This window comes from Anopheles coluzzii, chromosome X (genome assembly GCF_943734685.1).
Source record: "Anopheles coluzzii chromosome X, AcolN3, whole genome shotgun sequence".
In the NCBI taxonomy this organism is placed as follows: domain Eukaryota; kingdom Metazoa; phylum Arthropoda; class Insecta; order Diptera; family Culicidae; genus Anopheles; species Anopheles coluzzii.
This window is the reverse complement of record NC_064669.1, coordinates 806,896-817,874: the sequence shown is the minus strand read 5'-3', so window position 1 is coordinate 817,874 and position 10,979 is coordinate 806,896. Positions and strand designations below refer to the sequence as shown.

The 10,979-nt window shown below is 48.6% G+C and overlaps 1 protein-coding gene across 2 annotated transcripts; it reads right to left on the bottom strand.

The window, feature by feature from the left end:
• Window positions 1-603: 603 nt before the first annotated feature.
• Window positions 604-9,175, bottom strand: LOC120950068 (splicing factor 1). Of its 2 annotated transcripts, none has more exons than XM_040367810.2 (6): window positions 8,652-9,175; window positions 7,866-8,527; window positions 6,855-7,043; window positions 6,708-6,783; window positions 2,924-3,076; window positions 604-2,854 (listed from the first exon to the last, which is right to left on the bottom strand). In XM_040367810.2, exons 1-6 carry the CDS (start codon window positions 8,762-8,764, stop codon window positions 1,576-1,578), a joined length of 2,472 nt encoding a protein of 823 aa, XP_040223744.2. In that variant the 5' UTR covers window positions 8,765-9,175; the 3' UTR covers window positions 604-1,575. The 2 variants fall into 2 exon arrangements, with proteins under 2 accessions (XP_040223744.2, XP_040223753.2); XM_040367819.2 differs by having other exon boundaries at window positions 7,899-8,527.
• Window positions 9,176-10,979: the final 1,804 nt, after the last annotated feature.

The window sequence follows — 10,979 nt, the reverse complement described above, 5'->3', positions numbered from 1 at the left end:
ATGATTTCGCTACTGAAACTTATTATTTCAATTCACGAACTTCCGGAGCTAATTCCATTTCTGGAGTCAATTCTGATTCTGCCACCGGAACAAATTGCGAATCCCGGGTCGATTCCGATTCCGGAGCCGATTCTGATTCCGGAATCTGGAATTGGCTCGGGAATCGGTTTCGGAATCTGCTCCGTAATCGGCTCCGGAATTGATTCCAAACACGGAATCGGAATCGGGTAGGTCCGATTCCGAGCACTCACCACTAGTTTGGAGCCGTTTGGAGTCGTCCGGTATCGACAACAAAGGCCTGTAAACGAAGTGCACGCGCGGACGATTTCGAACGACTCCGCGAGACTCCGTCTCCGGACGATTTCAAACGATTCCGGGAGACTCCGTCTCCGGACGGCACTAGTAGTTCGAATTTAGCCGGAGTCGGATCGGAGCCGTGGGTGCGCTCCAAAGAGCACATCACTAGTGCAGATCTCTAATTGGAGCTTGAAATCTCTTTACCATGCATGGCCTTTGAATCTTCAAATAATGTACATCAGAGTTGTGGTCATCATGGTGAGGCACAAACAGAAGAAGCAAAAAAATCCGCACCCACGGTAGTGGTGTAGTACCTGGCAAAACTGGCTGCCCTAAAATGTATTTATTAATCGTAAAATTAGGTTACGTTTATTCAATCTACCATCAATTCATACGTGCGCAAATAAACCGTCAGTAATCGTAAAGACGGGAACGAAACGGATCAAGCATCATGCGGTGTCCTCCCCCTTTTTGTTGTGTCGCTATTCCTACCTTCATCTTCCTTCTCCTCTTCTTCTTCTTCATCATTATTTCCGCACTTTCTACACGCAGAGCAAACAACCAAACCTGCATTAGTGAGCTATTTAGTGGGGGTGGGAAATGAATAGAAAACCATAAATTACACGATTATACGCTGCTGACACATGTGACACAAAAAGAAAAAAGAAGAAGAAGAAAATGATTCGTTAGCAAACACAACTTTCTATACACGTGATTTTTCGCCGCGCTGCGCCCCGTCGGCAGGGTGTATGGATGAGTTTATGGTTGGGTGTGGGTGTGGACAGGTTGCGTCTACTTCCGAAGCCCATACTAACGGTTGTACAGCACACAATTTCGTCCAGCGGCTCGTGCTGAGACTCAATGGAGCCTCCTGGCCAGGGAGCATCATTTGGCTCATGTTTCCGCACAACACAGGATGTTAAAAGAACTGCTCAGGGCTGTGTTGCATCCAGACATCGTTCCCGAACGCACGCTCAACAGTATTTCGCAGCACTGTGCTGTGTTTTCGTTTTATTTTGGGAAGAACATTCTAAACTAATGCATTAATGTTGTGACCTCACAGACTGTAACGTCTTGAAGGAGGTTGCGACCGTAACGCAAAAACGCGACTCAGCTAAATGGATGACGTTCGAATGCCTATGTACAGAACCTCGCGGGATTAGTATACTGCCAATGAGCATACTGTTGCATTCGGAGGGAGCAAGCAAACAAACAAATAGGTAAGAAAATGATGGCCACGTCAAGCGCTAGTAAAGGTGACACTGGATCGTGCCCTTTTTACGAGGGTGGTGGTGGTGGAGGCGGTGCCAAGATGTGTGACGGCATGCCCGACATCGGTGGGGGCGGTGGGGCCGGCCCCGGTGGCGGCGGAACGAACCCGCCGTTCGGGGCGGGTGGCCACCCGGACGCGATCAAACCACCCCCGGCGGCTCCTTTGCCCCAGCCGCCCATGGTGGGCGGCGCGACGCCGGCACCGTACGTGTGGTGGTGGCTCGGGGCCGGCACCATCGTGTCCGCGGCGGCCGGAGGCGGTGGCGTCCACTGCATCAGCGACGGCACGGTCGGCGGAGGCGGCGGAGGATTGGGCAGCGTCGGTGGGGCGGGCGGCATCGGCATCATCGGTGGCCACTGCTGGTGACTGCTGCCCGCTCCACTGCCCGTACCGGACTGTGACCCACCGCCTCCACTACCCCCACCACCACTACTACCACCACCACCACCACCGCCAGCGACATTCGGCGCGGACAGCGAGTTGCCCATCAGGGAGGGCGGATGGTGCGGGGTGGCCATGAGCGGTCGGGGCGCCGACCGCGGCTCAAACATATTGTACGAACCGCGCGAGCCTCCTCCGCCACCACCGCCGCTTCCCCCATGGCCGTACCCTCCTCCTCCTCCTCCTCCTGCTCCTCCTCCGTGGTTGGACTCCTGGGGCGGCGGCGCCTCGCCCAGCTCCGCCATTAGGCTCATGTACTCCTCGTCGATCTTGGTGACCGCGCCGCCGCCGGCCGCCGACGGTGGCCCACCGTGCCCCGGGCGCTTGCTGCGGCAGTCGCGCGCAATGTGGCCGGTGCCGCCGCACGCCGAGCAGACGATGTTGTTCGTAATGTTCGGCTTGTCCGGGCAGAGCCAGCTCTTGTGCTCGTTCGAGCCGCAGTTGTTGCAGCGCGGCCCGTCCGTCTCGCGCAGCGTGCCGTTCAGCTGGGCCAGCTCGCGCAGCTGCATCCGGCGCAGGTCGTTGTGGCCCTCCGGCACCTCGATGCCCTGCCGGATCACGTCCTTGATGCGGTCGACCGCCTTCTTCACCGCCTCCGGATTGCTCGCGGTGATGAACGCGTGCAGCGGCTCGTCCTCGCCCGGCAGCGGCTGCCCGTCCTTGCGCCCCACCTTACCCTCCTTTACCGAGCCCTTGCCGCGGATGATGATCTTGGCGCCCGTGTCCTTCTCCATCGCCTTCAGCGTGTTGCCGCGCGGCCCGATCAGCAGCCCGACGAAGTTGATATCGGGGTACTCCTCCTGCGGGATGAGCACCTTGTCGCTGACGCGAATCACTGGCGGTCTGTGGGCAAAGCGAAAGTAGCATTCATGAGTTGCCTTCTCCATCACCCCCTTCATCGCAATCACTTACTTGTAGTCCGACGGCGGCTTAAAGTCCGGATTGAGCGACTGCATGCGCTGGATGAGCTGGTGGCGCTGCTCCTCCAGCTTCTTGCGCGTGCGGAACTCGCGCGTGTTCAGCCGCTTGCCGTCGCTGCTGTAAATCGGTTCGGGCGACGGGGACCTGTTGTTTGCCACGGTGGTGGGAGGTTCGTGGTGCAGAAAAAAGTGGTACAGAAAAAAAAACAAAACATAAAGAACAGCAAACATGTATTAACGCCGCATTTGGGTGGATGCGCGGGGAGGCGAAGGTGTGGCGCACACGCCACAAAACTATCGACACCTCCGCCACGAGGAAGATGCAGAAGAAGTAGAAGAAGAAGAAGAAGTAGGGGATTCGCTTTCGTCACACGGACGGAAAAGAGAAAGAGAGGGAGAGAGAGAAAATCGAATTATTATCATCTCGTTAGCGCTCGTTGCACGTTTTTTTTTGCGAAGGATCCCACACATATTATTTGCTGTGGTGGCCGCGCCCGTGTCGGCGTCACGGATAACTGAAAAGTGATCATTAATGTTGCGACAAAGTACACAGTGCTAGAATATTAAAAGGGGGGGCGGGAGGGATATATCATATCATCATCGTTATCATCCTCATTAGTTGGTGCGTACATAGACACACGCGCGCGAAAAAGGCGCACACAGACACACATATGCACCGGCGCTTTAAATCCTTTGGAAAAAACGAATTATTTGTTATTATGCACAGTAACGGCTAGAGAAAGGTTAAAACATCCATTTTTGTTGTTGCTGTTGCGGTTGTTGTTGTTGCTTACACTGCATGAGCTGAATCTGTGTGCGTATGTGTGAGTGTGTGTGTGTGTGTAGGTGGGTGTGTGCCACTAGACACGCCAACCCGGTTATCCTGCTTCACAGCACACAACGAGAGAGCAATAGGTGCACACACACACACACATACATTACAGATTTCACCCAAAACGCCTGTCTTTTCAAACAGCGGCTGTGTTGCTCGAGCAAGAAGGAATTTGAAGGTAGAGAAACAGAGGTAGCGTATTGTGGTGCCTGCATGCCTGTCTGTCTGCCTGCCTGCCTGCCTGCAACATAAGTTATGTTATGTTAAGAAGGGGGGGAGGGCCTTAAAAAATCAAATTATACGCTAGTGGAACTGTGGAAATGATTAGATTAGAATGTTTGCCAGGGCTTAAAAAAACGGGAAAAGTTCTTTGCATTAGAAAAGAGAAAGAAAGAAAAAAGGAATACGTTAATATTATCCTTTTAAAATCTACATTAATATACGCTGATACGCTTTGTTTGTTTGTTTGTTTGTTTGGTTTTTGTCTTAACGCTTCTCTTGATGAAATGACTCGTCAGGAGACAAACGCTGCCACATACACATTTTTACACAAAACCACTCAGACGTGGTCCATGACCACATCCGGTGAACTTTTACTTTTTGATCCCGTATATGTTCAGTTAAAAGCATACACATATGCTACTATGTTCATCCCAAAACGGTTCTGAGGTTCGATCATACAACAGTTTTGCACAGTACGCAAATCGATTAGTGAGACGAGGGCCTAAAGCTGAGAATATCATAATATATAATCGTAAGAATGTGTCAATTAGCATCCATATGGTGAAATTCACACTTTCCTGCGTGTCACAACGGGCAGAGGGCAGAGATCAGCATAATGATACGCTCATGGGAAGGGACTGGTTGGGTGCTGGAAACGCCCGGGAATTAGGCGCTTCAGTGAAGAAAAAAAAAATAGACAGAAACAAAAGAGATTACAAATATACGAAACACAAATACAGACACGATGATCTCGACACACAAATACAGACATGATGATCTCGAGAAAAAAAAACAGTTGCAAAAATCCGATTATCTGGACGCGTGGAGAACGCTTATACTGCAACTCTTTGGCACAGTAACTTCGAAAAGTAATCATCACTGTGAAATGATTGTGTGTTTATTTAGGGGCCAATAGGGTTTGTTTAGAAGTGTGCGTTATGTGCAGTGCTGCAAAATGTCATAAAAAAATTTGACCGAAACAAGATATATGTCAGCGTCACGTACACTAAATTGTGATAACCAGCAGTAATACTCAAAAACGATCGGTGTGACCAATACATGCTTCGTGACATTTTTGCAACCATCGCTTGGTCAGTCACTATGCCATGACTTTTTTTTTACTGTAATCAGTTCTACAAAATGTCACTGACATAGTCATGACAAATTCTGGCTGAAACAAAATCATGTCAGCGTCAGACTACTGTGATGATCAGAGGTGAGACACAAAACAGTTGGTGCGACTATCACATGCTTGGCGACATTGTGTGCAACCAATTCTTGATCAGTCACTTGGTCGCGTCATTTTCTGTCAGTGATTAGCACGATAGTCATGGGAGATATGCGGTGCTGCTTGCTAGTGGCTTCATGAAACAAAATGAGCATGTTTTCTCACTCTGTTTGGCCCGTGCAGACAATCAAAGCAGATAGAGGGAGAAAGAATGCTCATGGGACCACACGCTAAGTATATTCCAAGAATGTCGTGATTATAACCAACAGAAAATGTCGTGACCAAATGAGTAACCAACAGTTGCGTGCTAAACAAAATGTCATGTGATTGACCCACTAACTTTCTCTAACCACTCTCTTCCACTCTCTTTCACTAACGAGTCTGACCTCTGATCATCTCAATTTTGTACGTGAGCTGATTTGAGCTTCGCTTCAGTCCGGAGTTTTGGTGACTGAAACAGTGACATTTGGTAGCACTGTTCACAGCCAGAAAAAAATCATGATTATGCTTGCGCCGGTATTAAGCTCAGCTCGGGTATTAAGCACTCGCACGTCGCGTTCGGAATGTTCGGAACGCACTTTCATTGAGTATCAGCAATGAGCATCAAGCTACCACGGATATGTTCATTGTTTTCGTTGGTGAACATCTCGTGATGCTCATGACATTTTGCAGCACTGGTTATGTGTCACTTCCACACGCCCGACACACTGTGACAACCGAGCAAAACACGAAAACAATCGGCGCCGGTTGGGTTGACGACGACGTGGGGCGGCGGCATGAAGGATTCGAGGCACCGACCGGGCGAAGGCTCGATCGCTTAAACGGGAGGATGGTTCGTTAAGGCTTGTCCACTTACGTGTCTCACTCCACAGAAATGCGGGGAGATCGGTGGAACACCGATCCGCAGGAGACGAGCTGACGTCACGAGACACAAAACAGAACGATTCCGGTGGGCTAGAGGGCATATTAATTTAAAAAAAAATCAAAAACAGAAGAAACACGGAACAGTTCCTACACAGTACAGTATCGCGAATGCCAAAAAAAGCCTCAGCCATTCTCATGGCTGTACCAACAACATACGAGAAAATATTCAGACAAATAATTCCCTTCGAGAAGCGTCGGTCCGCAGCACGTTGAAGAGTAAATAGCATACAATTCAATTCTGTCGGATTGATTGCCATGCTTGAACAACGAAGCACAGACGCATTCGGAAGTACATTTTGTCCCCCGGTTGCCACAAAGGAAGGTAGCAAATGCACTCGAGAGCTCGAGCGAATAAAAGGGATGCGACGCCCACGCTTCGAGCAATCTTTACGAAACCTATCGAAAGCAAGAGGGAGGGGAAGAGCGGGTGGAGTACATCGTGCTACTCCACCAGCAGGACCATGCGCCATGAACAGGCACACGTTGGAGCAAGGCAAGAGACCAATGGCTGGAGGCTGTAATAAGGTTCGGTCACGGTTAACATACTAAGCACCGGAAGCAAAATCTAACCTTTCCTCCGGATTCTGCGGTATCATGAGGTCGCCGGTGCGCAGCTTGCGGCTGATCTCTTCGATTTGCAGTTGCACTGAAAGTAGAAAGAGGAAACTCGATTAACACACACATACACACAGGGCCTGTGTCAGAGATGGTACCAACCTAGGTAGGCTTCCTGCTGGTCGGGCGTCAGCGTCGACGGCAGCACCGTCGGCATGCCGGGGATGAACGTTTTGTCATGGTCGCTACCGGCCCAGCGCGACTTTTTCTTGCGCCGGCGGGCGGAATCGCCGCCCTCGCCACCGCTGCTGTTGCCGTTGCACATCGCCTGCGTACCGTTGCCGTTGTCGCCTAGAAGCAAGCGAGGGAAAGGGGCGATGGAGTGTTAATGTTGAGCCACACAACGCTACCGTATCTGCCTTTTCATATTCAAGGGAGGTTTTTTTTTTTAAATTACTTGCTATTGTTTCCGCTAACTGTTTGCCGAAACTTTCTGCTATCATGTCTGGGACAGAGCACGCTTTACAATAAAACTCCTTTGGGATATAAACCATCTAAAATAAAACTAATCTAAACACTTTTAACAAGCTTCTCGGTAGCTCACAGGCCGCTGTGCACAATTTATATGCTGCTCACCATATGTTTGATGTACACTATTTTGTCAATCTTTCCCTTTGCATTGCAGCATCTGTTAGCCATCAATATACGGCAACCGATGCCGCGTTAAACAAATGCTTTCATATCCTTCTATTCAATCACTGCTCAGGTGCCCATACTGTTATAGAATTGCCCTACAAACAAAACAATTTTCTCAAAAAAAAAAAACATACAAAAAACCTCGTATAAAAGACACTTGGAACAGAAACAAAATTGTTCAATTAAGTAAACCTCGGCTCTGCGACGAGAAGTAAATCTGCTTATTCATCCCAAAGACAGCGGGACACTTTTGCGATCGATCCCGTATCCGGCAGCAGCATATCATGTTTGAACATGTTGACGTTACCCGATACTGCGGCGCTTCTCGACACGTCTAAACACGGATTCATTCGAACTTCCCATGCCGCTGCTATCATGCGAGATTGATCGTAAACGCATCGCTCAACTGCTCGACCATTTGCACCAACTTAAACACAAAAAAGGAAACCACCCCCACCCGCCCCAACCTGCATTTACCTGTGAAGTCGCCCAGCATTTGCGCCGACATACCTTTCGAACCGACCGACGAGCAGCTGTTCTCGTTGTGCTGCTCGAACAGGGCCTGCTGCGTCTGGATTTGCTGCTGCTGCGCCTGTATCTGCTGCTGTTGATTATAACTGTTAAGTAATTTAGCAAAATCGTTCGCGGTGGACGCCGTCATCAGCATGTTCGAGATGACGTTCTGCGTGTACTCGATGCTCTTGTAGTCGTATCGGTCTGGGCTGTCCATCAGGCCGCCTCCGCCGCCGCCGCCGCCGCTGCTTTCCATCGCCCGGCGCCCATCGTCCGCGTGCTCGCGCGACCGGTGCCTATGGTCCCGATCGTCCCGGCTACTACCACCTCCGCCACCACCACTGCCGCCACCGCCACCGCCGCTACGGTGCTTGCGGTCCCGGCTGCGGCTGCGGCTGCGCCGCTCCCGGTCCCGATGGTGGTCGCGGTGCCTCCGGTGGTCCCGCTCCCGGCTGTCGTCCCGCGTCCGGCTGTGCCTGCGCCCGCCCCCGTGCCGGTCCTTGCTGCTGCGCCGTCCGCCACCGTCCCGCCGGTCGCTGCTGCGCTCCCGGCTGCGGCTACGGTGCCGCTCCTTCCCACCGGACGAGCCGCTCTTCTCCGAATGGCGCTCCTTGCTTTCCTGTTCGCTGTGTGCAAGAAGGTGTAAGGGGTGGTTAAAATCGTGTGCCACATTCCAACCCATGCTCGTAACGCAGGGCGGGGACAGGCAGTGTGCTGTTACACCTCCCCCACCCCCCCGCGCGTGCTTACCTTTTCCTGTCACGCTCTTTGTCGCGGCCCTTGCTTAGCCCGCTGGCATTGTTGCGCGATTTGCTGCTGCTGCTCTCGTAATCCCGATCCTTGCCCTTACTCTTGTAGCTCATCGCATCGATATTGCACTAAACTATGTTACAATTTATTTAAAAACAATACTTAGAACCACCACCAACCACCAAGCGACCACGAGCAATAAGACCGTGAATGACGTATTGCCGTAAAACGACTGTGTGCAGCTGGGAAGTGGGGGGATTGTTAAAACTTTGCTCCAGAGCAAGCCGAATCAACGTTTTGACAGATGCGCGAAACGGCTGGCGGCGACACTCTCTGAAACGCACTAGCTTTGGGTAGGATTTTAATTTATTGCACGTAAACTAAAGCACGAGGTAAAACAGTTCTTTGCATTTGTCAGGTAAGGTTGCTCAAAATCATGCGACTAGAACATTGGGATCAAATGGCTATTTTTTTCAGAATCAATCAAAACCGCTATGGGGCGAAACGAGCGGCCATATTTGATTGACGGTTTTGAGGCGAAATCAAACGGCGCATTGGGTTGGCTCATAATCCCTTTGACCAGCCGTTCATGACAGATGCTGTGACAGCTGAAGTTTATGTTTGTTTACGCTTAGCTGCTATGCAAAAAAAATTGTACTGTGTTCCCGAGCACAGAATTAAAAGAAGAAGTTTTCCCGGGTTACAATTCTTGATTTGCGTGGATTGAGAGATAAGAGGTTTTATAAAATTGGCAGTTGTATTATTTGAATACAAATTGCCCCAGGAAAGGGTCAAGTAAAAAAAAAAACAATATTTGGTTAATATGTTAAAAGCATCAAAATGTCTAAATTAGGTCAGAACTTCGCCGCATGCGATTTTGCCGCATGCGGCAAGAAAAGAGTTTTCGCAATTTTCTAGCTATTCAAGGTACAGTGGAGCGCCGTTTATCCGGGCTTCTCGGGACTTACCCTCGCCCGGATAAGCGAAAAGCACGGATAATGAGTCAAATAATATATTTTATCACCAATTCCTTATTAATTTTTGGAAAATTATCTAATTTTTTGATAAAATAACCCCGTTTTTAATAACTACATGTCTTTCCAATGAGAATATTTGAAATTTACCTTGAATTATCGTGTCTTTTGTTATGAGAATGTGATCTTATAACCGCTTTTTCAAATATCCTCCTCATAACGCAATGTCACCTTTGTATTGAACTGTCATTTCTCAATAGCACGGATAAACGGAAAGCCGGATAAAAGGTACCCGGATAAACGGCGCTCCACTGTATTATAATGATATTTTGTTGTTTCTTTATAAAGATAATCATTCATTGATATGATTTTAGGCATTTGACATCTGAAATAAAATCACATGCGGCGATGCGGCAAAATCGAATGATTTTGATTTTGCCGCATAGCCGCATGCGGCAGATTCGCAAGAGCTGTCATTAACGTCAAATCCCATACAAAAGCTTGCGGCAAAATTGCATGCGGCGAAGTTCTGACCGCTGCCTTACCATATTTTCTACATTAATCGTATTAATGTAAAAGATTTGTGGATTGAACTGCTAAGTCAAATAAAAACTATCAATTTCTAACAATTATTTTCAAGTTTCAAGTTGGTTCTGTAGCTGAAAATCGTAATATTCGACTTGGGCGGATGCCTTTGGAACGGATTTGTTAACATAAAATGCCTATTCTTAAGAAAATGTGGCCTAGAGTTGTCTTATTAAGAATTTATATTTTGGAAAATAACGTCAAGGCCAAGTTATATTAATAGCGAAAGACATTGTCCATTGGAACAAATAGATGTTCTTCAACATGAAATAACAATTTCAGGGGCTTCGGTAATAAAATTAAGAAGAGATGGTAGGGGGCCTTAAAATCTTCAAACCGGCTACTATAGCTAAAAAAATATTTTAATATTGATTGCATACAAAATTATCAATGCAGTTAAACCCGTACAATTGTTATTAATTTAATTGGTGCAAAATGATGACTGCTGCTTTCTCGATAAATTGTCAAGCTGTTCATGATATGCTCGCCAAGCTGATCGTACCTTTTGTTTGGACATGCGGATTGTTATGGTGTCGTTGACAGATGCCATTAAGCGGTTACGTTACAGTCACATTGCGGGGACGGTACTATGGGCGAAATCGGTATTAAGAATTATGTACACAGAAATTTTGTCCTGACAATCTTCAACCACTGTGCTACCTTTAATTACATTTGAATATAATTTAATTTTTGCTTACAACATGGAGCGAATTTGATGGAAATAGCGGTCCTACATTGCCAATAAATGTTGTACACGGTTGTATATCCA